Source organism: Syngnathoides biaculeatus, chromosome 6 (assembly GCF_019802595.1).
Source record: "Syngnathoides biaculeatus isolate LvHL_M chromosome 6, ASM1980259v1, whole genome shotgun sequence".
NCBI lineage: Eukaryota > Metazoa > Chordata > Actinopteri > Syngnathiformes > Syngnathidae > Syngnathoides > Syngnathoides biaculeatus.
In genome coordinates this window covers 706,699-732,929 of record NC_084645.1, presented here as the reverse complement: position 1 = coordinate 732,929, position 26,231 = coordinate 706,699, and the positions used below count along the sequence as shown (strand labels likewise).

Sequence of the window (26,231 nt, the reverse complement as noted above, 5' to 3'; positions counted from 1 at the left end):
TTCGAGGGAAAGTTGAAAGTAACGTGGACATCGCGTTTCATCACTCAGCCTGTGTTGTATTTTTTGATTGATTCCCTAGGTGGGTGATGATCCATCTTCAGGCATTGACTGGTCCAATGAGAATGACAGGTTGCTGGTCTGCCAGATGTGCATAAAGCTGGCTGACATCAATGGGCCTCTTAAGTGTAAGGACCTGCACCTACAGTGGACAGAGGGCATTGTCAATGAGTTCTATGAACAGGTTAGATAACTCATCTTGAATTGTGCTGCACATTTCTGATCGTTGCTTTACACTAATGAGGGTCATGCTGCATGTAGGGTGATGAAGAATCCAGTCTGGGTCTCCCCATCAGCCCCTTCATGGACCGAGCTGCGCCGCAGTTGGCCAAACTCCAGGAGTCATTTATTACACACATCGTGGGACCCTTGTGCAATTCCTACGACTCGGCCTGCCTCATGCCAGGGCGGTGGGTGGAGCCCAAGAACGATGACGCAGAGGAGCATGGATGCACAGAGAATGAAGATGAGGAGGACGATACGGCAGAGGAAGACGCATCGACAAGCTCAGAATCGTCACGTAAGCCATTGCGGTCTTACATTAAAATGACTACTTAATGGACTTGTATGTATTGTTAGGCTCTCAAGATAGAGTACCAGTTAGTTCTCATTCAATAGTGTGTCTAAACTTGATATTGTGACAAAAACTGACAATGTTGCACTAACATTTGTGTCACTGCACAGGAAAGTCTTGTAATACAACAAATAGATTAGTGTTATACCATATTGTCGATGTTACAGGCACCCTGTTCCGAAAATGCTATATTTTGTTAAAACTTACATTGCGCTTGGCGTCGTGTAAGTATGTCCGCCTCTCACTTCAGAGGTTGTGGCTTCTTATCTGAGCTCTGAGCCTTCCTGTGTGGAGTTTGCCTACCTGTTGATATTTTCCTTTTCCTTGCGTGTGTTTTCTCTGGGCACTCTGACTTTCTCCCACATTCCAAAAAAACCTGCACGTTTGTTTAATTTGAGTGAATGTGAGTGAGAATGTTTTTTCGTTTTTTTTTTTTTTCCCTGTGATTGGCTGGCAACCAGTCCATTGTGTATCGCTAGAATAGGCTCCACACAGGGTGGATGAACTAAAAAAAAAAGAAAAAAAAAGGATGATGCTTGATTCTTTGATAACTTTCTCACTAGTACAGTTACAATCAAATATAGTTACATTTTAAATTAGTGATAACTGCCACGCAAAGCAACAAGATTGACCTGATCTTATTATTGGAACCTGAACGTGGGCACTGCGGTCATCCATCCATTCTAACGTAGTCATTATGTTTGTTTTTTTTTAATCTTAGAGAAAGCAGCCAAGAAGAGAAGGAAAGTGTTCTGTCAGATCACCCATCACCTGCTAGAGAACCACGAGATGTGGAAGAAAGTTATTGCGGAGGAGGCACAGAAGCAGGGCCAAGGAGCAGAGACGGTCCACGTGAACAGTGTAGCAGAGCCGATTTTGGCTACCCACGAGGAGGAGGAGGAGCCGGGCAGCAGAGAGGAGCTGGTTGAAGGGGAGGATCCGGCGGAAGGAGGAGAAGAACCTGAATGGCCTGCTTCGGCACAAGAGGTGGAGGAAGCTCCACAATGAACACGACATTCAGCATCTGTCAGGATTAGGACACGTGTTTCTCCTTTTCTCATACTATTTACTGAATCCTGTTTTTGTTAGCACATCACTTTAGACACAACACTGTAGATTGGGAAATGTGTGCCTACAAAGAATAAAAAAAACAGGGTGGGAAATTTTGTGCTTTACACATTTTGTCTAAATATTTGATTTCACCAAACATTTAAAGGAGCTTTCCGTCTTGCAATACGAGATTATGCATGTACTTTGGAATACAGACTCTTTTGTTACTGTCAAGAGAAGCTGCGGACTGACTTCACAGACCTCAACGCCACAGTGTGGTGAACAGGACTGATGAAAAATTCTGCCAATTTATACATAATTATTTTCTGAATGCAATTATATAGAGACGTCCCAAATACTTGTGCTTCAATTTCAGATGGAGTTTTTGAGGGGGGGCACAAATGGGCCATAATACATTTATGGCTTTTAAAAAAAAGGTAAATCAAATGAACATGGGTGGAACTATCATTCCTTTTAACCTCAGCCAACATGACAGACAATAAAATATTTATAAATGTTATACTTTATGTACTGTACAGCCATTTATGTCCAAGCGCTGATACTTCATCCTCATCACACACCCGGTATGTTTGTGTCCAGGTGAATAATTCCTAAGCCTAAAACATGAATAAGAATGGCCTCTATTTTGCTGTTACACCAAGTATTAAAAGGGAACTCTGCAATGACGCAGCAACGTTTTAATGAACAGATGCGTACAATCAAGTCAAAATGGATTTGCAATATATTCCCAAAAGAACAGACATAATTAAGAAACGATACTCTGAGGGGAATATTACATTTATGATCAGTGAATTAATGCAATACGCTTCCATTTTCTTTCCAATATTTCTAAATGGCTCTGAATTTTGTATCCTGTGTGTAATAAACTCCTCCATATGTGAACTTTTGATCCTCAGGAAACCTTCAACTATTGCGATTAGAAGCTCTTTTAGGACCTGTGCAGACAAACATGCTGGGATACTATTGCAAGCTACTTTAGATGACGTTCATATAACCAAGGAAGTATAAATCAGGGAGCAAAGTTAAGAACAACCATAAACGCCAACTGGATGAGTCCAGACTGAAAAATCAGTATCGTAAATGTAGAGTAACGCTTCAGGAAATTGCATCCGAATATTTGCCTCATCCATTGTCATATCGTGTGTCCCTGACACCAGTGATTTGTGTTGAAATGCATGCTAAGAAGTACAGATTCTCTTTTTGAGCAGTAACCATGGGCAAAGAATAAAATATTCACAAATTATAAGGATGCTTGCTAATACATAGAATTATATGAATGACATTCATTCAAAAAAAATATTTTGAGCCAAAAGGTCCCAAATGAACATCCCACTTTTGTAAATTAAAAAAAACTGCCTGACTTGAATATGGACCATGTAATTTATCTAATACTAAAAGAATATTAATTAGTCACTGCATAGACTAGTAGTAGATATGAATCTGGTTTGATGTAAAATTTATTGTTCTTTTATATTAATTTTGGCATTTCAATGTATGCCACAGTGGGTGCTTCCGCTGTAAATGAAGGCCACAGGACCATGTGGAGGGATTCAACTTTTTGCGAATGTATATTACACAAAACTTAGGCAGGCTTTGAGTACGTAAGTGTCCATGTCCATTGTTGTCAGTTTCTGATGCGACTGCCTGATAACCGTTCCACTTAGTAAATATTAGTGAGTTATGTCCTCATGAGATCCTTGCCTGAAATACTTGATCTCCAAAGATCCTGTATTTCTCCTTGTGCTTCCACTATGACCTAGAAACTGCTTTGTAGCCGTCTTCAATGGCAGCGATTTTAAAATTCAACACATTTGTCACATCACATTTGGGGTAGAGTACATAGCATCGTTTTAAGTCAATGCATTGTTTATATCTTCAATTCCTTTAGAATTGTCACACAGCTGTAGGATAATGGTAATCATTGGAGCTAAAAGCTTTCAGGAGTAGTAGTTTGTATTTTTATATGGCGGACACGTGACAAATTTGATTTCTTCTCACCGGGATATTGCACTCACCGTGTGTATTGTCCAAATACACAGGATTTGTGACCCATCGAAGATTTTTTTCCACTTACAGGTTGAAGCGCCGTTTTGTACAATATGATTATACAGTTTGCTGTACAGTTAAAAAAAAAAAACATTTTAAAACTACAAAAAAAGACTATTTATTTTTACCATTTTGTAATGTAGACACTATACTGTGGCTTCAATATTGCCAGACTTACTGGAAGTGCCTATTGGTATGTATCATACATGAATATATTTGAAGATCATTAGAAATTGTCACAATCTGATCTGAGTTGATGTTATGTGAATACATTCAATTATAAGAAACGTTATGTGGTATGTGTGTCTTTTCTAGTTAGGAATGCAAGTGAATTGATCACTTGATGATGTGCTGAATGCAAATGTTTCCGTTGACAATGCAGAGAAGCAAACGCATGATTTATCATTTGAAGAATATGGACAAATTACAATCGTTAAACTGAGGTAAGACAAATGTGGTCAATTTGAAAGAATCCACTGCAAAATATGCACTCTCTGGGGAGATAAAACACTGAGAAAATTATCTAGTGCATGTCTGAAATGACTGACTTAGAGAGTAATGTTTTGCTATGTATACAGAATAATTGCGGCGATGTTGATGTGATCAATCACATGTTTTGTTGAGACACAAAACACGTACAGTGCAACTGGACTGAAAATATACAACAATGTGCCCTGCAATTGTCTTAAAAGACTATTCAGGGTGTACCCCATCCCTTGCCCAGAGTCAGATGGCAGAGGCTCCAGCGCATCCCATGACCCAGGTGAGGGTAAGCATGGTGGGAAGTGGATGCATGGATGAAAATATAGTGAAGTATATTAAATTTTTGAAGAGGAGGGAATTAACCGCACTCATCATATATCGCTCAAATCCGTTTGGGTTCTTGCCTGGATATTGAGAATGTAAATATTTCCACTTCCTCACAACTAGAAACTGAAATTTCATGAGAATGCTGTATTGAAATTGTTCATCAATCAAAACTGATAATAACTTAGTACTCTAATAATGACTAATATAAATATGATCACAATGTATCCCTTCAAATCCCCAATAAGATCACAGTAAACCACCAGTGAGCAATACAGTAAATATACTAAAATAGTAAATGAGTAAATGAAATCTTACTTGATGGGAATGATATTACATCTCTGGAATTAAGAGGACTGGAAAATTAGACAAAATAATGTAATGACCTAAGTTTAATCTTTTTGGCCAATTCTACTTAGCTTTTGCTGTGCTTGTGTCACAATCCCCGACTTTAAAGAAAATGACATCATAAATTAAGAAGTCTCAATTGTTTCCACAGCTGTAACTTTACACTAATAAATGTTGAGTCTTGAAAAAATGTTTATTTTATTCAGAATCCATATGGCATAGTAGAATAAGTGGAACAAAATGCATCAAAATAGGCAAAACGATGAGCATCAGTGTTTTTTGCACTCGCTTTGGCAGACAAACCGTTGCTTTTGCCTCACCTGGCGGATAATGTGCTTGCAGTACTACTTTAATGCCACTAAGCTAACCTTGATGAAAGTTGGCGCACTTCTTGGACGAGCATTGTCTCGCAGTGAATCTGCTCAGCGAAGAAGACGTCGTCTCTCCTCCTCGGCCGCAATTTTGGGTTCATCCCCCGCCTTGGGAGAGCAACCGAGTCCTTGCTACCGGGGAGGGAGCACGAAAAGACCCACGATATTTGTCGCAACGACGGGCCATTGACCTTGCTGCTTTAGGGCTGAGACGGTCCAGGAAAATGTCGGCTTGGCCGAAATCCTCCAACGCTTCCCGCCGGCAGCAGGCCAACTCAAACGGCAGGTTAGTACATTTTCGCCCTTCTGCTGTAGCTTGCTTGGGCATGCTACAGATAGATCATGATGGTCAAGTACCTAATGCGTCAGCTCATTCAAGTGACACTTCCAAAGTGAGTCTTTGTGTAAACATAAATACGAGGATTGTGCATATGAAGACAATGTGCGAACTGTGAAGGGGAACATATTGGCAATCCTAGCTCAGCGTGTGAAGTGAGTGAAAAGGCTGCAATTCAAAATGAAGGCACAAATGATCAGAGGCAGCTAATTGTGCAAGAAAGTCCTTAAAGTACTAAGCAAGATTAGGAAAATGTAAATAACTTTTCCAAAGTAAAAGAAGATACTGTGTGACCAAGGACAACAGTCACTCATGCTTTTCGGGTCGCTTTTCCCCCCCAAGAGCATTACGATGATGGACATTCCTACAAGAGCTGATCTCGGCCTAATCCATTCACAGATTCCCTGACCTAAAGCAACGTTGAACCTTTATCAAATGGCCTTTTGGATTTAAATTCTTGCTTGTATCACAACCGCCAATTAACAAGCTCACACACTCAAGAGACTTCAGCTATTGATACTGAAAATCAGATAAACGTTTTTTTTTTTTTTTAAATAGCTGAAGTAGCGCAGAGGAACTTTTAGCAACTTTTGTGAAAATATCTTTAACCAAAAGAATAACCTTTTGAATTAATACAAGCTGAGCAGAGGAATGGGGAAATAATATAGCTCAGTTCTGAAATAAAATGGAATGCTAGGACTTGAATACCCTCTTGTTGAAAGATAAATTAATTAATTTATGTGAGTTTTCCTTTTCCTGATGTATGTATAATTTTTGTAGAGGCTGGCTGAAAATACTTAATATTTAAATATTGGATTCTTTTGGGTAAACATCTAAATGGGCCAAACATCAACAAGATTTTTAGGGCTGATCACTGTTCTGATAACCGATCACTGATCGGATCACACGATGGAGCAATGTCTATTTACTGTAAATGACTTATTTACTCTATGTACTTAATTGCTCCGCAAAAATATTTACAAGAAATACGCGCCACGGTGACTCAGTTGGAAAGCGTTGGCCTCGCAGTTCTGAGGTCCCGGGTTCAATCCCAGACCTGCCTGTGTGGAGTTTGCATGCTCTCTCCGTGCCTGCCTGGGTTTCCTCTGGGCACTCGGGTTTCCCACATACCAAAAACATGCAACATTAATTGGACACTCTAAATAGCCCCTAGGTGTGATTGTGAGTCCGGCTGTTTGTCTCTATGTGCCTCGCGATTGGCTGGCAACCAGTTCAGGGTGTACCCTGCCTCCTGCCCGTTGAGAGCTGGGATAGGGTCCAGCACTACTTGCGACCCTCGTGAGGATAAGCGGCTAAGAAAATGGATGGATGAATGTATCTTCATCTTTTCATGCTAGTGAATCATCGTAACAGATTGAACAAATGAATGGTCTTCTATTAGATGTCAGGGAGTACATAAGAATCAATGTACTGTATTCATTTTTTTTGTTTGTTGGTGTTCTGTAAATAAATATATAAAATATTTGTTTGTATGAGCTCTGCAACTGGCTGGCGACAGGCTCCAGCATGCCTGCAACCCCAGTGTGGATAAGTGGTGCAGAAAATTGATTATATATTTAGATGAACAACAGATCTTATTTTACAATTCTCTTTAATATACATTTTTATGGGAACAAAATATTTAACTCATGACAAAAAGCATTTATTGTCACTGGTCATTGGGTGAGGCTCATGCAATATCACAGCATTTTGAAAACAGCTCCTAAACATAACTAAGAAGAAGAAGAGTACTTGTTCTATATGTGTGTTTTGTGGCACAGTGCACAGACGCTGAGGTTGTTCCGTAGAAGTGCGCCATATACTAGCAGGGAAGAGAGGAGCGAAGATCTCAAGGATGCCCTGGACAGGTGTGTGGAATTTCATTTGATTCAATTTTATTTATATAATGCCCAACGACACCAATTGTTTGAACATTTCTATGACATCATAATTCCAATTAATCAAGAACCCTGTTTGAGGTAGGGAATAATTCCTCCCAAAGAGAAAACTTGCAGCAGTTGCATATGGTACTTTTCCATTACAACTTCCAGAACAGTCTGGCCCCCTGCTCTGGCTTGGTCTCGCTTGGCCTGACCTGGCTGCTGTCACTTTTGCATTACATAAGGCACCAATCAAAAGTGGGAGGGGTTGCCGAGGGTGATCAAGAAGAAGGTGATGTGCTCGTTTCTTGTTTCGTCTTCCATCTCGCTTCATTCCATCTCCTCCCAATATATACAAAAATGCCTGCACCTCCTGACTACCGCACAACAAAAGCTGGTTTGAACCTGCCCCACTCTGTGCAACATGGTGCAACCCGACTGGACTGGACTGGACCATCAAGCAGAGTTGTGCAGAGTACTCATGCACATGCCTGACAAGTAGATGTCCGGCGAGCCTATTTAGATTTATTTTAGGTGTTTGATGATGTTCCGTTGCCATAACGCGGTTTACTTGCGCTATTACACATTTTTATTTTTAGTGTCGCGGCCTTTTTTACAGCATATGCAGACCCACTGTGTTCTGTATCCTGATTGACGAAGGGACTGTAGACCATTGTCAACCGCCCTAAGTACCGGGACTGCTGCCATGGGGGCGGCCTGCGGGCTCCTCGACGTTTCGGTGCACTGGCGCTGCTGGATAAAAGTGCTGGAGTGGCACATGGGATGGACTCCTTGCGTAAGAGTTGTAAAATGTGCGATTTTTAGAGCTGGTCCAATGTGACAGTTATTTCTGATCTCAAAGATCAGTTTGGGAGGCCCCAAGTTAGTCATGTACTACGGTGTGTACAAATTTGTATTACGTTAATTATTGTTTATTACGTGTAGGAACTAACCAAGGACTCCTGTATATACTGCTGTAAATGGTGTTGGTTTGATTTTAAATTTTTAGAAATATTTGTGTGGGGTTAAATATACTTCCCTTTTGAGTGTCTATATTATTTATGCATGCATAATTAATTGCAGATTAACCGCCTGTGTTTCAGTTACAAAGAGCTAGAGCAAAACTACAGTGGGAATGTCAAGTATGATGGCGCAAAGCATCAATCCAATGGTGAGATTTCCCACAAACACATTCTCAACATTACTGGTTACCTTTATTTGTATTGGATATATATGGTTATCGAGATAGAAGTACGCGGATCACGATGTGCATTTTGGTTCTTGTCACAAATCGATTGGATGGATGGATGGAGTACAAAGAGCCCACAGACAGACACACATACGGAAATGTGTGTAATATAGCTGGCCCGGGAAATGATTGTAACAGCATAACAAAACCGTCATTTAGCATCAACTCAACTTTTATTACGCATTTCTGTCTCAAATGTATTGATGCTTGAAATGGTCATTACAGTGAACCCCCACTGTTCTTTGGGGATAGCGACCACGCCCTGCACAAATTGTGAAGATCCCAGAATAATTGACACCCCAAAAGGGGGATGGAATAGGATGAGGCCGATTAGATACATATCTAGATACACAAGTAGTAATTTGATTCAAAAATATTTTTTTCTGATTCAATTCTATAATGGGAGCAATAAGATTCTCGATTCAATTCAGTGATCTTTAATATTTGCACGTGCTAATCATAAACAACCTTGACCTAACCGAATTATAGAAAAAAAGGTCAAACGCTATTTTCAAACATGTAAAATACCACTTAACCCTGAACATTGTTGCTTTTAAATTACCGTCATTTCCGGCCTATAAATTGCGACTTTATTCACACGCTTTCAACCCTGCGGCTTATGCGGTGATGCGGGTAATTTGTTCATTTTGGTGTCACTCGAGCGGAAAAGGTAAGAGTGACATCGGTGGAATATATATGCCGAGGAAGTGACTTTTACTAGTATGTTTTTGTTTTTTGTTTTTTTTAAACTGGTGTTTTTTTTTTGTTTTTTTTTTAATCCGCCGTGTACATGCTACTGTGTTATTGCTATGTTAAGCTAAGGTATGAAAACTTTGAAAACACTTTCTGTGTACTATCTTTCTTTGTAAATATCTCATGTTTCAACGTGGGTTTCAATGTGGGCACTTGTGGCATTTACACAGGTGGGGCTTATGTACAGTATGTACCAAATGGTATTTCCTTTACAAATGTACTGGGTGAGGCTTATAGTCAGGTGCGCTCTGTAGGCCGAAAATTACGGTAGTTATCTAAATCGACCACAATGATGCAAACAATACACAGACATTCAAGCAACGGGGGGTCTGCGCTACGACTGAGTGGCACTGCCTTTAAAAAACAGTATCTCAGGATTATTGACAGGTTTTGGATCAATAACAGAGTCTGGTACTGATACAGTCATCTCTCTTACTTTTACGAACAGGTATCCGTTAACACTGGTTTATCTGCCCAACCCGAGTTTATAATTACTTGAAGATGACACAAGCTGCAGCAAAGCACTTAAAATGAAGAGGACCTCTCCTCATCAAACCTTGTATATTTTGTCTCCTTCAGCCAAGCCAGAGGCCGCTCTAGCAGACAGGCGGAAAACCTTGTATCAGAAGTTCTACAGGCAAGTGCAGGAGGATCAGACAGTGGCTGACTGTGTGATCATTTCCATGACCAACCAGTGCTTGTGAGTACAAATTGCAAATATCCAAGAAATGGTTTCCACCACTTTGGGTCAAGGATTTACTTAGATAGTTTCCAAGATCTGTTATGTTTCATGGAAAAGGTTTGGGATGTCATTGTTTCTACTCGGCTTTACGTAAGGATTTTCGGGACTGATCACCAATCCGATCATAAAACTGAGCAATGTGTCTATTTAAATAACCTATTCATTTACTGCATATACTTGTGTACCTCCAGTGAAGAAAACAAGTATTTGAACACCCTGCTGTATTGCAAGTTGTCCAACTTGGAAATCATGGAGGGGTCTGAAATTTTCATCGTAGGTACATGTTCACTGTGAGAGAGATAATCTAAAAAGAAAAATCCAGAAATCACAATGTAGGATTTTTTTAACGATTTGTGTGATACAGCTACAAATAAGTATTTGAACACCTGCCTATCAGCTAGAATTCTGACCCTGAAAGACCTGTTCATTGGCTTTTAAAAGTCCACCTCCACACCATGTATTACCCTGAATCAGATGCCCTCGTGTGAGGTCGTTAGCTGCATAAAAACACATACAATCAGTAATACTCAAACTTGTAACATGGCTTAAACCAAAAGCTGTTCATAGACACCAGAGACAAAATTGTACAACTCCACATGGCTGGAAAGGGCTACGGAGAAATTGCCAAGCATCTTGGTGAAAAAGGTCCACTGTTGGAGCAATCATTAGAAAATGGAAGAAGCTAAAGATGACGTTCAATCTCAATCGGAGTGGAGCCCCATGCAAGATATCACCTCAAGGTGTCTTAATGACCCTTAGAAAGGTGAGGAATCAGTGCAGGACTGTACAACATGACTTGGTCAATGATCTGAAAAGAGCTGGAACCACAGTTTCCAAGGTGACGGTTGGTAATACACTAAGATGTCATGGTTTGAAATCATGCGTCGCACGGAATGTTCCCCTGCTTAAACCAGCACATCAAGGCCCGTCTTAAGTTTGCCTGTGACCATTTGGATGATCCAGAGGAGACATGGGAGAAGGTTTTGTGGTCAGATGAGACCAAAATGGAACTTTTTGGTCATAATTCCACTAACTGTGTTTGGAGGAAGACGAATGATGAATTCCATCCCAAGAACACCATCCCTACTGTAAAGCAAGGGGGTGGTAGCATCATGCTTTGGGGTTTTTTTTCTGCACATGGAACAGGACGACTGGACTGTATTAAGGAGAGGATGACCGCGGGCATGTATTGTGAGATTTTGGGGACCAACCTCTTTCCCTCAGTCAGAGCATTGAAGATGGGTCATGGCTAGGTCTTTCAACATGACAATGACCCGAAGCACACAGCGCAGAAAACCAAGGAGTGGCTCCGTAAGAAGCATATCAAGGTTTTTGCTTTGGACTAGCCAGTCTCCAGACTTAAACCCAATGGAAAATCTTTGGAGGGAACTGAAACTCCGTGTTTCTCAGTGACAGCCCAGAAACCCATTTGATCTAGAGATCTCTGTGAAGAAGTGGGGCAAAAGCCCTCCTGCAGTGTGTGCAAACCTGGTGAACAACTACCGTTTGACCTCTGTAATTGCAAGCAAAGGCTACTGTACCAAATATTAACATTGGTTTTTCTCAGGTGTTCAAATACTTATTTGCAGCTGTATCACACATAAATTGTCAAAAAATCATACACTGTGTTTTCTGGATTTTTTTCTTTTTTTAGATTATCTCTCTCATGGTGGACATGCACCTACGTCGAAAATTTCAGACCCCTCCATGATTTCTAAGTGGGAGAACTTGCACTATAGCAGGGTGTTCAAATACTTTTCTTCACTGTAATTGCTCGAAAAAAATATTTACGATAAATATATTTTTTTCATTATTTTGTGCCATTGAGGCATAGAGAAAGAGACTAAACAAATGGGCTGCTATTTGATGGAAGGACATATTAATGTATCCTCTTTTTATCACATTTTTGTTATTTGGTGTGCGGTCAGATTTTTAAATTGTAATATATGTGCCTTGGCTCCATAAAGGTCAGAAATTACTGCTATAGTCTGATCATATATTCTAATCAATCAGGTCAAACCAACATTAACCCATGACAGAAGTAGTGGGTGCTTACTCTCTGTAATTAAATGACGTGATTCGATAGAACGACAGAATGTTCATGCACAACTGCTAGTGCTAGCACTAGCTTGCTCGGCTAAATACCGTTTGCAAGCAGGGAACAAAATGTTATCTTATTGAAAGTACGTGAACATACCTCAAGCAAGCCTTAAACGTCTTCTCCTGTGCAGCAGTTATTACTAGCCCACGATTATCTCTAATTTCTAGAATGGTTGGATCTTTATGCTTTTGTGCTAGGACAGTTTTGTTGTGCAACACAAAACTTTGAAATACTCCTTTTTTTTATTTTATTATTGGAATTGGGGTCGTATTTTCTTTTGTATATTGTTTATTATATTGTAAATTGTTCTTTAACCAAGCAAAAATATATCTCATCTGAATACTAGATTTATCAAATACCTTTGTTCGATATGGGATTCCTAAAACATTCCATAGCTGAAGCCCTAATTGCAGCACAGCTTGATGCATTTCTTGATTGTGGGAGGGCTGTTTAATTTAACTTCCAATTCAAATAAAAGAGTCATACTATGTTCTATAATTTTTCATAGAATAACTGAGTGTACTATAATGTTATCTAGATATAACATATCCCATATTGTGTGAGATTTTTTTTTTTCCCCACATTGCCCAGCACGACCACGCAACAACAAAAATTTTATTTTTTTTTTTTTTTTTTTTTTTTTTGTGCAAATGTAACAAAGTTCCAATTTTTAAGTGTTATATATTGTACCAGTATAGTGCTTGTGCACGTGACGTCACCATTTTCACTGCGCAATATTGCCGGTCAAACAGAGCTACTTGTGGGCGACATTGAACCGTAGCAGAATATTCACAGTGCCCAAGACCTGTTGTGGTGTTGGTTGTCACAACAGACGAGACAGATATTCAAAGAGATCATTTAATGGATACCAGTTGAAAAGACCAGAAAAGTTTGATGGATTTCGGCAATTAAAAGTGATTGATTGGTGCCCAACCCAATATACACTCCTGTGTAGCGATCACTTCATTTCAGGTAGGAATTATTCTTCTCAATCTCAAATTACCAGGAAGTATTTAGAATGCCAAATTGGCTCATATGAGAAGAATGCGTATTTTATAAAAAATGAATTTATTTAATAAACTGTCTGTCACAGTGAGGTTTACGGAGGTAAGTGTGTGGCAGCAATACGCTTCAATGTACAGAAGCTAAAACATTTTTTTTCCAGTCATAGTTAATAAATGATAGTTTGTGTACAACAGGGTTTGAACGCGGCGCTAAAAGTCCCTAAAAACCCCTAAATTTTCGAAGATGCATTTAGGGGCTCCTAAACGTCCTTAAAATCCGCGAAAACCGATCAAGCCCCTAAAAAGGCCTTAAATTAAAAAAAAAAAAAAAATCAAAGGGAGGACCTCTACCACCAAAATTCTCCCTAAAAAAAATAAATCAGGGTTTGCACGGGGCCATAAAAGTCCTTTAAAAAAACCCTAAATTTTCAAAGGTGCATTTAAGGGCTCCTAAAAGTCCTTAAAATCCGCAAAAACCGGTCAAGCCCCTAAAACGGCCTCAAATTAAAAAAAAATCAAAGGAAGGACCTCTACCGCCAAAATTCTCCCTGAAAAATAAATTTATCTTTTATTTAAAAAAAAAATAGCGATCCGTCTGCCATCCAAATCAGCCGGAAATTGTTAACAGAAGTCACCGTGTTGACAACTAGTCACCATCTTGTCGATATTCCATTGTTTGTTTCCGTGAGTTGGCATTTCACTTCATCTTCGTTATGACGTAGCGTAGTTCTTTCATCGATCCAACTTGTATCACGGGGAAGTGCATTTTTCAAGAAGCTTGGGTTGAAAGTAAGGAGTTTGGGAGCTGGGTTTGTCGAGATCCAAAAGATCGGCACATGTTTTACTGCCATCTGCGCAAGCAGAGTTACCAGCTTGAAAAGATGGGCATCAAAGCGCTGGAGTCGCACCGGAAAAACAGGAGACACGCTGATTTGGCGAAGACTGTCTCATCTTCCGTTGGTATGAATCTGTTTCTAAAATATCAAGATAGTGAAGCATCAACTTCAGGCAGTGGTACTAGCAGTGCATGCGCACTAGGGATCGCAAAAAAACGCTTACTTTCATAACCGGTTTTAACCGAACAGCTGTAGCAAAAAAAAGATTAACTGGTTTTAAAAGGCGGACTCGTTAAAGGCAGAGACCGTGTGGACTTTAAAAGTGATCTGCAGCCATTACAGTTACAAATCATGTGAAAATAATTCGAAAGTGTTTGCAGTCATGTTCCCAGACAGTGACGTTGCTAAAAACTACCACTGTGGGGAAAGGAAGTCTTCGTACCTGGCTACATTTGGCATCGCTGCCCACTTTTCATCTCTACTGCCTCAAAGCCAAAAAGCCAGAATAGAGACTGACATATCTACGCTTATTGAGAAGGGTGACAGGCTGTGTGAGGAGGCAGAAGAAAAGAGGAATCTGAGGTTCATCACCGAGGCCAATGCACTCACAGGCAGAGCAAAGGACAAGAGAGCCACTTTGGCACCTCTGCAGCAACAAAGAGGAGGCACTGGGTAGGCTGAAGGAGCTAGAGTAGGGGTGCTGAGACAGACATCAGTAGAAGACATTTGTCTATATAGTTGCAATTGTAGTTAGAATCTGTTTTTCTGTATGCTGTTATGTGAGAACGTTAACAATGGTCATATCAATGAGAACTACCAAAAGGGGCGACAGGTGATCACTGTCACAGGTACTGAGATAGTGGAACATTTGATGAACCAAGAATGGTTGATGGCACCATTGGGTGAGTCTTTTTTCCTTCCTCTTGATTTCCCACGATGGCCCTAAATTTTTCGTGTCGGCCCTAAATTTTTTTTCCGCGTCAGCCCTAAATTTTTCGTGTCAGCCCCTAAGAATGCCCCTAAAAAGCCCTTAATTTTTTTTGCTCAGACTGAGTATTAACCCTGTTAACAACCAGGGGTCATTTATTTAAGTGTTGGTACGTGTATTGAAAAAATCTGAGTGGGTCCATCATTATGTGGGATTTATTCCTGATTGAGAACAGAACCAGTAACAAAGTGTTTGTATGCGTCCAGACTTTTATATGCTTTCAAACAGTTATGTGTAAATATCGACAACTTATTCATCAGATAAGTGTAAGCGAATTAACAGTCTAATTTCTTATCAGCGAAAACATCGACTTTGGCATTAAATATGGGTCCTTGATACCAAGTGTCTCTAATTTTTCCACAATACTTCATTTGTTATCACCTTCTACACGTATCGGACAAAACCCTGGATGTTGTGCTATGAGACATTTTGTCTCAACGGAATTAACTGTCAATGCTTTGTTTGACCGGCAATATGGCGATGTCAGATGATTTTATGACATAGGTGCATGAGCTCTATTGGCACATAGTCTACAGTCTATTTGGAACAATAGTCCTCCTCTATTGGCGTGTGTGTACAAAGTGCTTAACATTTGATTCATTTTGTTTTTGCTTCCGCCATCTGTTTTTGTTTCAAAGGTAGATTTGAACCACAAACTATGGATTGTTTAAAAAGACAATGAAAACCGAAACACAATCATCACAACTACAAAACATATTCCTAGTTCTGTTTTTAAGTCGCATTACTCATAAAAAAGAACATTAACATTAGATAGACAGCACATTTTCATGTTGTACCACAGTAGCTCAGTACCCTCGATAGAAACGTAACTGATGAACACAATATAAATCCTTAAATAGGACTTCACTCATAAAAAAAGATGTTCATTTTATTTTTTTGGGTTGATCTGTCAATTTTTTTTTTTTTTTTTTTTTTTTAAATCAATGTTTATCCTAGAAACTTAGCACATGCATTCTTTCATAAATATTTAGCAAAAGCCCCACACAGATAATGTACTGTCATGGAAACATGCTGTAACCAAAGTACTGTTTCACAAGTAGCATTATACAATATATATATATATATAATATATATATATATATATATATATATATATATATATATATATATATATATATATATATGTAGCATAAACTTTTACAGCAAACATTTCCCCTAAATATTGTTAATCCACTCACTGTATGAGTGGTGTAAATTAATATTACTTTTTTTCAATACACATTTCCAGTAAATGTTTTGATCTTGTAATGATGGGTAGCATGGTAAAAGGATAAGCTTACACAAAATCCAGTTATTATTGCATTGCATTGAAATCAGATCAAGTCATACTCTTGTTGTCCAATTTAGACACCTCAATCTCCATCAGTCAGATTAGGCAAAATATATACACTTATCCTCACCTACTCCAAACATTTCATTAATAATGTTATTTGTGGTAATTTAAGAGTAAAATAAAGGTACTTATTAGGAATACGTCACCAAACATCTTTTCATTGCACTGTTGAAACACGGGCAAGCACAGAATTGTCATACAGTGCGCTTGCAGGGTTTTTCATTAGGGAGTAAATCTGTTGTTCAGTCTGCATCTAACTTTAGTTTAGCTATCACCTAAAAGTCTTATTAATTTGATTTAGGATGATTTTCACTCCATTCGAGTCAGTCAACATAGGGGTGTTAACATGTTTCTCTTCCTCTCAAAGGGATTACCCCAAATCGCTAAACCAGTGCTTGCAGGAGAGTGGCCTGTCAGTGGAAATGCTCTACCTGCAGGCGGAGTCAGGCCTGACCCAAGCTCTGCAGGATGTCCGAGGTGTTGGCTCCCCGTTATGTATTCTGGTGGAGCAGAAAAACATAGCTCTGTCATCTTGCACTGTTATCATTTTCTCAGAGTCCCTCAAAAGTAAGTCCCAGACCCCTCAAAACCACTTCCAACTCCAAATATCCATCCCTTTTCTAAGACCCACATCAGACCGTTCAGTGTTATAGTATACTCAAAATCTTGTCTACATGCATATCAAACTTCTTAAAAACCCACATCGACACAATTCAAATTCACACTTTTGCACTACTTTTTTTTTTAAATCCCCCAAACGTTTTTGCATCCCCTTGCATAAATACATACTGACTACAAAGTCCAAAAATACAATACATTGTTTAAAGAAAACGATATTTTGTTACAACTTGGGTTTCTTCACACCTTTTATATCCTAGTTTGCATCTCGAAAGAAAAAAGTAAAATAAACCATTAAATTAACTCACACATCAACCCGTCTGCTCTTGCCATCCATAGTCAAGGATTTCAGTCGCTTATTCGTGGTGGCCTGCTTTTTCAGCATTTTTTTTCTTCTTTTTTACTCACTGAATGTAATGATTGTCTCTAGTGGTGGGTATTTGACATTTTCTTTATTCAATACAGACAGCTTATGTTTTTTTTTTTAAAATGCTATTTTTTGATTGTCATCAATGGAAGTAATTGCTAATAGCTTTAGATTGTAAACTACTTCAGCTGATGTGATGAGCTTTTAACAATGTGGACCCAGTGAAAACTACCCATTCTTCAATCACTAACTTGAGTCAGGCAACTTTTTTTCACCAGTGTGTGCTATTGTGCGCAATATTTCCATTGCCTCGTGCTGTTTCAGAGCCATTGGCAAGGTCCCAAAAGGTCAGTGTGAAGACTAAATGATCAATCAACTGATTATGTCCATCCCATGTTACTTCCAAATATGCCATCTAGGGATATCCTGATCCGATCATGTGAGCCAAAATTGGGGTAGAGTGTGATTTTTATTGGAAACTTTAAAGGCTACGAAATGACAAAATAATTCAAAGGTACAAAGATTTTGCCAAAAGGAACTTTGATTACAGGATAGTCAGCACTGCATTGGCCTGAATGCTGACCTTCTTTTTTGCATTCCATTTTGATTGGAGATTGCGTCCAAAAGCACCACAGAGTGGCATTTTTAACTCTTTGCTAACGATAAGTTGTTCACAAGTGACGAGCTTCGCTCTGCAGAGAGCAGAAACGTACCAATTTTTACAACAACCATTCTACTTTATCAATCCCAGAATTCTTTGTGAACTCTTAAACATGGCGCCAACACTAAATCAAATTATGGTCTAAACAAAATTAACTTATAGGAATAATTTACAGATACATACCACTCTTTTTTTGTAGGAGATGTAGTGTTAACCCTAATCCTCGTATTTGTCAAGTCAATCTAATTATTTTTCATTGAAGAGAAAATAATGTGCACGTGCGTGCGTGCACTTTTGTATATTTTTGCTTGTGCAAAAAAATGTGATGGGGACATCCCTTTTCCGAAAAATCACGATTTCAGGTTTGGGGATTTATTTTAGCTGGGAATAAAATCCAAGTTGTAACAAAGTCTTGTTTTCCTAAAAATGTACTTTACTCACTTTACAATTTCCTGTCTGGCGTCAAAATGAAATTTAAATTAGATGAAAACAATACCTGGAAAGTGTTTTTCCCCTCATTTAGAATAAATAATTGAATTGATTATTTTCAACCACATCACCATTCACAGATTTAAAAACAAAAGGAAAGTAAAATAGCACCTTTTAACATATTCAGTTACAGACATCACATTTCCATGTCTCTAAATGTAGTCAAATCTGCACATCAGAACACTTTTCAAAAACTTCTCTTAACATTTCACCAATCAACCAATGAACACACACTGAAACATAAACAACCAGATGTCTTCAACAATATAAAACCAGGTCAAAGATGAAAATTAAAATGTCATGAAACAACTTAAATTTCATCTAGTTTCCTTTCACGAGAGGTCACAGTGACACATGACAATCTTCCACTTTTACCCACAGTCCACCGCAACATGCCCAAAGACCAGGCCATGGACTTTGTTGTAGCAGAGTACAGGCGTGGAGTCAGTAAAGAAAGTATGCAAAAGGACCCTGCAGATATTGCATCACAGGCGTCGCAGTTGCTTGGGGAATTTCTAGATCGGGAAAAGATTGAGCGACACCTTGTTCCCTCTGAAATCCGTCAGTCCCTCCAGCTGTTGTCTGAAGGCGTGCACATTTACCCGGAGGAGCTGGAAGCCATCTCGACATACATCCACTCTCGTCAGGAACACTTCAGAGGTGGGACACCAGTCGTGTCATAGAAACTGATGCTTCCATTGATCTCGTCGTACCACCTTCACTCTGCCTGTCTTTTCTCACCAGTGAGCAACAGTGTGGAACAGAAGGGCAAAATGGTACCTCCGAGACTGGGAAAGCCACCTCCCCTTCTCCCGACACCACATGGACCGCCTCAGTGTGCAAGTGAAGCAGGGCGCCCATTGCTGGACCGGTCTCCGCCAACCCTGAAGCCGCTCTTACCTTCACCAGGTGAAGACCTTACACTGCAGGTGTCAAGCAAAAGGCCCGAGGGGCAAGATCCGTGCCATCATAGTCGGTGTGGCCCATTGTACTAAATGTATTTTTTGTTTCTCACTTTGGCAGGAAATCTGTACTCAGATTGCAATTATGCTTCCCTTTAACTGGTTTGAGAGCCTTTGTTTTCACCATTTTCCTTTACTTTTGTTAAACATGTAGCTCGAGTTGCATCCTAAAATCTTCGGTTGGCACTATTTTACATAATTCCTGATTTAAAATTCAATTTATATTTCAAAATTCACTGTTACCGCTACTTACAAAATTAATTTGCTCTGAAAGTCGTTTTGTAACTTTAATTTTTTTGTAAGTAGAAGCACTTTTAGCATTTCAATAGCCTAATCTGTTCAATTGTTTATGTTCAAATTCCATATTGTTAGTCTTACCATAACATACTTTTTAGGCGTAAAACATGGCCTTGCTTTTGTTACATGTAGGCCTACTACACTACTATAATTTAATGATACTCATCAATGTGATGATACATGGAGTGCCAACTGTTTCTTGAAGGTACGACAGTGCCTTGTGAAAGTATTCGGCCCCCTAGAACTTTTCAACCCTTCGCCATATTTCAGGCTTCAAACGTAAAAATATAAAATTGTAATTTTTTGTTGAGAATCAACAAGTGGGAGACAATCGTGAAGTGGAACAAAATTAATTGGATATTTTATACATTTTAACAAATAAACTGAAAAGTGGGGCGTGCAATATTATTCGTCTCCTTTGCTTTCAATGTAGCAAACTCACTCCAGAGGTTCAGTGAGGATCTTTGAATGATCCAATGTTGACTGATGATGATGATGATGAAGAAAAGAATCCACCTGTGTGTAATAAAGTCTCTGTATAAATGCACCTGGGTTTTGTTTAAAGTGTAGACAGCATAATGAAGCCCAAGGAACACACCAGGCAAGTCCGAGATACTGTTGTGGAAAGGTTTAAAGCCGGATTTGGATCCAAAAAGATTTCCTAAGCTTTAAACTTCTCAAGGAATCTCAAGCAATCATATTGAAATGGAAGGAGTATCAGACCGCTGCAAATCTACCAAGACCTGGCCGTCTCTCTAGACTCTCACCTTGAACAAAGGACGACTGATCAGTGATGCAGCCAAGAGGCCCTTGATCACTCTGAATGAACATCAGAGATCTGCAGCTGAGGTGGAAGAGTCTGTCCATAGAACAACAGTCAGTCATGCACTGCACAAATCTGGCCTTTCTGGAAGAGTGGCAAAAAGAAAGCCATTTCTCAAATATATCCATAAAAAGTCTCTTTTAAAGTTTCCCACAAGCCACCTGGGAGACACCAAACATGTGGAAGAAGGTGCTCTGGTCTGATGAAACCAAAATCGAACTTTTTGGCCACAAAGCAAAACGAAATGTTTGGCATAAATGCAGCACAGCTCATCTCCCTAAACACACTATCCCCATTGTCAAACATGGTGGTGGCAGCCTCATGGTTTGGGCCTCCTTTTCTTCAGCACAGACAGGGAAGATTCTTCAAATTGATGGGAAGATGAATGGAGCCAAATACATTTTGGAAGAAAACCTGTTGGAGTTTGCAAAAGACCTGGGACTGGGACGAAGATTTATCTTCCAAGGGGACAATGATCCAAAAGATAAAGCCAAATCTACAATGGCATGGTTCAGAAATAAACGTATCCAGATGTTAGAATGGCCAAGTCAAAGTCCAGACCTGAATCCAATCAAGAATCTGTGGCCAGAGCTGAAGACTGCTGTTCACAAACGCTCTCATCCAACCTAACTGAGCTTGAGCTGTTTTTGCAAGGAAGAATGGACAAGAATTTCAGTCTCTCGATGTGCAAAACGGATAGAGACATACCCCAAGCGACTTGCAGCTGTAATTGCAGCAAAAGGTAGCGCTATTATTAATGTTAATGTGCCACCGTCATGAAATGCATCATTTTTAGTATATTAATGAAAAAACGGCAGCCGACATGGACCCATGCATTTTTTCACCACAAACCATGTTTTTGACGTATATAGCTTTTTGTAGCTCCTGCCATGAAAATCCTCTCGAGGGATTTGTTTTCGAGACGAAGCAGGAAGTGACGTAAAGGACAGACCAGCCCTCAAGTAGACTCATTTGTTTCCATTAGTTTTACCTCCAGCATGGTAGCTCATAGTTCCTTCGTGTTAGCCAAAATGCCGGCTCGTTGCATTGCTGGGCATTGCTTGAACACTTGGGAGGATCGATTTACCCATCATAAGTTTGCAAGAGACCCGGTTCGTCGTGAAAAATGGATTCCACGGGTGCAGAGAACGAGAGTTTAGTGGGTTCCAAATGACAGGTAGTTGTGTTTACAGCTACTAAAAAAAATAATAGTTTGGGGCAGACCATATAATCAGTCTCTCATAACGTAACAAAAGAGCCGCGTACGAAATGTGTCTGTGCGGGTCGGACGGCTTCGGGCTGCTGCGTCACTTCGCCAGCCAAGCGCACAGGCTCCCGGACGGCGGCGGCTCTGAAGAACGCTGCCATAATGCAGCACTCAACCGCGTGAGACAACAATGCAGTAAAGCGCCCCGGCTCGACGGTGTTGTTCATCGCGTACTGTGGCGTATATGAACAACCCCCTAAAGCAGCACGGCTCGGCTCTGCCTCACTCACCCGTGTTCGGGGACAACGCGGTAAAGCTCCCCGGCTCTGCCTCACTCAGCCGCGTGCGACGACAATGCAGTAAAATGCCATGGCTCAACGGTGTTGTTCATCGCATACTGCGGCGGCTGTGAACAACCCCGTAAAGCAGCAGGGCTCGGCTCCATGATAAGCCACCTCGGCGGCGAAAATGAGCCACAACGGCCGGCTCCAATGAGCTGCGATCATGAGGGAGGCGGTTTGGCCTTGATCGCATATCATCCGAATATGGCTCGAAACAATAGTGTAATATTGCCCCAGTAACTTCACTGAGTTGTGTGGTGTTCTCCTTTTTTAAAGAGCTTCCGTGTCAGAAAGGGCATGTTTATCTCCCGTAGTTAGGGTGCACCGCGTGTTTTCACACACATGTCCGGGTGACGTCACGGACGGAGGATGCAGCCAATATGGCGACCACTTGGATATTGTAGAATGACACTTCTGCAATTTTGCGCATGGATGACGCGCTGTGTTTTTTTTTTCCCCACCACAAAACATGATTTTGACGTATACAGCTTTTTGTAACTCCCGCCATGAAAATCCTCTCGAGGGATTTGTTTTCGAGAAGAAGCAGGAAGTGACGTTAAGAACAGCGGCGCCCCAAGTGGACTTGTTTGTTTCCATTAGTTTTACCTCCGGGAATGTAGCTCGTTGTTCCTTCGCGTTAGCCAAAATGCCGGCTCATTGCATTGCTGGACATTGCTTAGAGTGCACCGTGTGTTTTCATTGGCGAATGTCCGGGTGACGTTACGGACGGAGGATGCAGGCAATTTAGTGACCACTTGGATATCGTAGAATGACACTTTTGCAACTTTGCGCAAGGATGATGCACTCTCCCCTCACATTTATTTTTTCACATTGACATTGACGTGAATAATGTTATATGTATTTTTCATTACAATATCTATTGTAGAATGTTTATAGGGATGATACTTGGCCTTTCATTATTGATTAATTATTAATTAATAATTAAATATTAATGCAAGGGGGCCAAATAATATTGCACGCCCCACTTTTCAGGTTTTTATTTAAAAAGGTTTAAAATAATTCAGTAAATTTCGTTCCACTTCACAATTCTGTCCCACTTGTTGATTCTTGACAAAAAAAATTAATTTTATAACTTTGTTTGAAACCTGAAATGTGGCGAAAGGTTGAAAAAATTCAAGGGGGCCGGATACTTTCACAAGGCACTGTAAATACAGTGAAGAAAATGAGTATTTGAACACCCTGCTCTATTGCAAGTTCTCCCACTTAGAAATCATGGAGGCGTCTGAAATTTTCATTGTAAGTGCATGTCCACTGTGAGAGATAAAAATAAATCCTGAAATCACAATGTATGTTTTTTTTTTTCACGATTTGTGATACAGCTGCAAATATGTATTTGCGCACCTGTCCATCAGCTAGAATTCTGACCCTCAATGAATGACCTGTTAGTCCGCCTTTAAAAGTCCACCTCCACTCCATGTATTATCCTGAATCAGATGCACCTGTGTGAGGTCATTGGCTGCGTAAAGACACCTGTCCACCCCCTACAATCAGCAAGACTCGAACCTGTAACATGGCCTAGACCAAAGAGCTGTCCAAAGACACCAGAGAGAAATTTGTACAACTCCACATGGCTGGAAACGGCTACGGAGAAATTGCCAAGCAGCTTGGTGAAAAAGGTCCAGTGTTGGAGCAACCATTAGAAAATGGAAAAAGCTAAACATGACGGTCATTCTCAATCGGAGTGGAACCCCATGCAAGATATCACCTCGTGGGGTCTCAGTGATCCTTAGGAAGGGGAGGAATCACCCCGGGAGTTGATGACAGGGCTTGGTCAATGCCCTGGAAAGAGCTGGGACCACTATTTCCAAGGTGGCTGTTAGTAACACACTAAGACATCATGGTTTGAAAACATGCATGGCACGGAAGTGTGGCCTGCTTAAACCAGGACATGTCAAGGCCCATCTTAAGTTTGCCAATGACCATTTGGATGATACAGAGGAGTCATGGGAGAAAGTGTTGTGGTCAGATGAGATCAAAATTGAACTTTTTGGTCATAATTCCACTAACCGTGTTTGGAGGAAGACCAATGATGAGTTCCATCCCAAGAACACCATCCCTACCGTGAAGCATGGGGATCATCATGCTTTGGGGGTGTTTTTCTGCACATGAGCTGAAACTGTGTTTCTCAGTGACAACCCATAAACCCATCTGATCTAGAGAAGATCTGCATGGAGGAGTGGGCCAAAAGCCCTCCTGCAGTGTGTACCAACCTTGTGAACAACTACAGGAAACGTTTGACCTCTGTAATTGCAAACAAAGGCTACTGTACAAAATATTAACATTGGTTTTCTCAGGTGTTCAAATACTTATTTGCAGCTGTATCACACAAATAAATCGTTAAAAAAATCATACATTGTGATTTATGGATTTTTCTTCATATTATCTCTCTCACAGTAGACATGCACCTAGGATGAAAATTTCAGACCCCTCCGTGATTTCCAAGTGGGAGAACTTGCAATATAGCAGGGTGTTCAAATACTTATTTTCTTCACTGCATCCTGTTGAAGCCAGACGTTTACATACAGTGCAAAAAATCTTTTTTAAATCAAATCAGACTGAACCTTTTTTCGTCTCACCTGCCATCTCCCAGTTTTATATAATTTTCTCTGAGGTCCAAAGTTTACATCCATGAAATGTTCTGCCTTTAAAGAACATGTGGAAGCACAGATGATGAGGTCATGGCTTTGGAACCTCCTAATAGGTCAACTGAGAACATACGAGTTAAATGACAGCACACCTGGGGATGTATCGAAGGCCACACCTCAAACACACTGCTTCCTTGTTTAAAATTATGGGAAATCAAAATAAATAACTTCAGAGGTGTCATCCCATCATGTTGTTTCCTCACTTTCAGGTTCCTTTCCGAAAACCAAACCTCCCCCTCTCCTCTCCTTGCCACCATCCTTGCACAACTCCTATGGTAGCCCCAGTTTGCTTGGTTGCCCTCAAATACATCACCTTCCGCTACGTGACCAGGGCCCAAGAGGGTCCCATGGCATGAAAGGTGCTCCACCATCCCTCAAAAGTTCTCGCCCTCCACTTTTATCTACTCCAGGTAGGTTGGTTTCTACTTAACTGTATACATCTAGGAATTCAACATCAACTTGTCTGGTGGGCTGCTAATTGAGGTGGCATTTCATAAGTGAATTAAATAGGGAATTAAATAAAATGATTTTTCCTCTTTTCTCCCCTTAGGTGTCCCTCGTTTGAGTGGTCCCAGGCACTAAGCGTGCTGCATCTACCAACAACTCAACAGTTAAGGGACTGGTTTTTATGGGCCTTTAGGATTAAATTTTTAAAATGCCAGTTAAATTGTGAAAAATTAACAACGGTTTGGTATGTTTTGGGTCTATAAAGTTATTTGCTTTGATCGTGGTGTTTTATTATACTTTTCAAAAGTATAGTCATCTGCATCCAGTTCACCTTTTAAGTTTGACACAATGTGAATATGTTAATAAAAAGGTCAAATTGGTGATTATTTTTATGCTAGCCATTGTCAACTATTTTTTTTATTTCACAAGCATGGGTCAAATTATCCATTTTTAAAATCAGCTGCAAGACAAAATACAATTGTACCTCTACTTACGAACATCTCTAGTCATGAAAAATTCAGGTTATGATACGCCTCCTCGGAAAAATATTCTCCAGTTTCAAAGGAAAATTAAGGAAACGAAAGGATAAAATGAGCTCTGGATTCGCTGTCCCCAAATTCCACCGAACATAAACATCCTGTATCTTGGTTTGTGTGGCCCGATAGAGCTGCTCTCCCATTGGCATCTTCCTGGCATCCCATTGGGTAGGAGGGACGACATTCTTTAGCCATGATGCTTTGAGTTCCCCTCCAACACTTGAGTGTCACTGAATCACAATATTGTGCTTGCGCACACTTTGTCACACGCTAGCCGACATTGATAAAATACAACTTTT

At 40.1% G+C, this 26,231-nt stretch overlaps 2 protein-coding genes across 3 annotated transcripts in view; both read left to right on the top strand.

Moving 5' to 3' along the window:
* Window positions 1-4,011, top strand: part of LOC133502196 (cGMP-inhibited 3',5'-cyclic phosphodiesterase 3A-like) — a 77,011-nt gene extending 73,000 nt beyond the window's left edge. For both annotated transcript variants that reach the window (XM_061822713.1, XM_061822714.1), the window contains exons 12-14: window positions 80-241; window positions 319-577; window positions 1,353-4,011. In XM_061822713.1, the coding sequence (XP_061678697.1) occupies window positions 80-241; window positions 319-577; window positions 1,353-1,639 (708 nt within the window). In that variant the 3' untranslated portion in view covers window positions 1,640-4,011. The remainder of the gene's footprint in view (window positions 1-79; window positions 242-318; window positions 578-1,352) is intronic.
* A 1,271-nt stretch (window positions 4,012-5,282) lies between these two features.
* On the top strand, window positions 5,283-25,793 carry si:ch211-216l23.2 (uncharacterized protein LOC565061 homolog). Its single transcript, XM_061823463.1, has 9 exons — window positions 5,283-5,560; window positions 7,393-7,479; window positions 8,595-8,662; window positions 10,073-10,193; window positions 16,886-17,085; window positions 19,035-19,313; window positions 19,398-19,562; window positions 25,159-25,359; window positions 25,500-25,793. Exons 1-9 carry the CDS (start codon window positions 5,499-5,501, stop codon window positions 25,529-25,531), a joined length of 1,215 nt encoding a protein of 404 aa, XP_061679447.1. The 5' UTR covers window positions 5,283-5,498; the 3' UTR covers window positions 25,532-25,793.
* Window positions 25,794-26,231: the final 438 nt, after the last annotated feature.

Coding starts and splice junctions, on each gene's coding strand:
- si:ch211-216l23.2 (XM_061823463.1), top strand. CDS start 5,499: ATGTCGGCTTGGCCGAAATCCTCCAACGCTTCCCGCCGGCAGCAGGCC. Junction 5,561..7,392: donor CAGGCCAACTCAAACGGCAG/GTTAGTACATTT, acceptor TTTGTGGCACAG/TGCACAGACGCTGAGGTTGT. Junction 17,086..19,034: donor TTTCTCAGAGTCCCTCAAAA/GTAAGTCCCAGA, acceptor TTTTACCCACAG/TCCACCGCAACATGCCCAAA.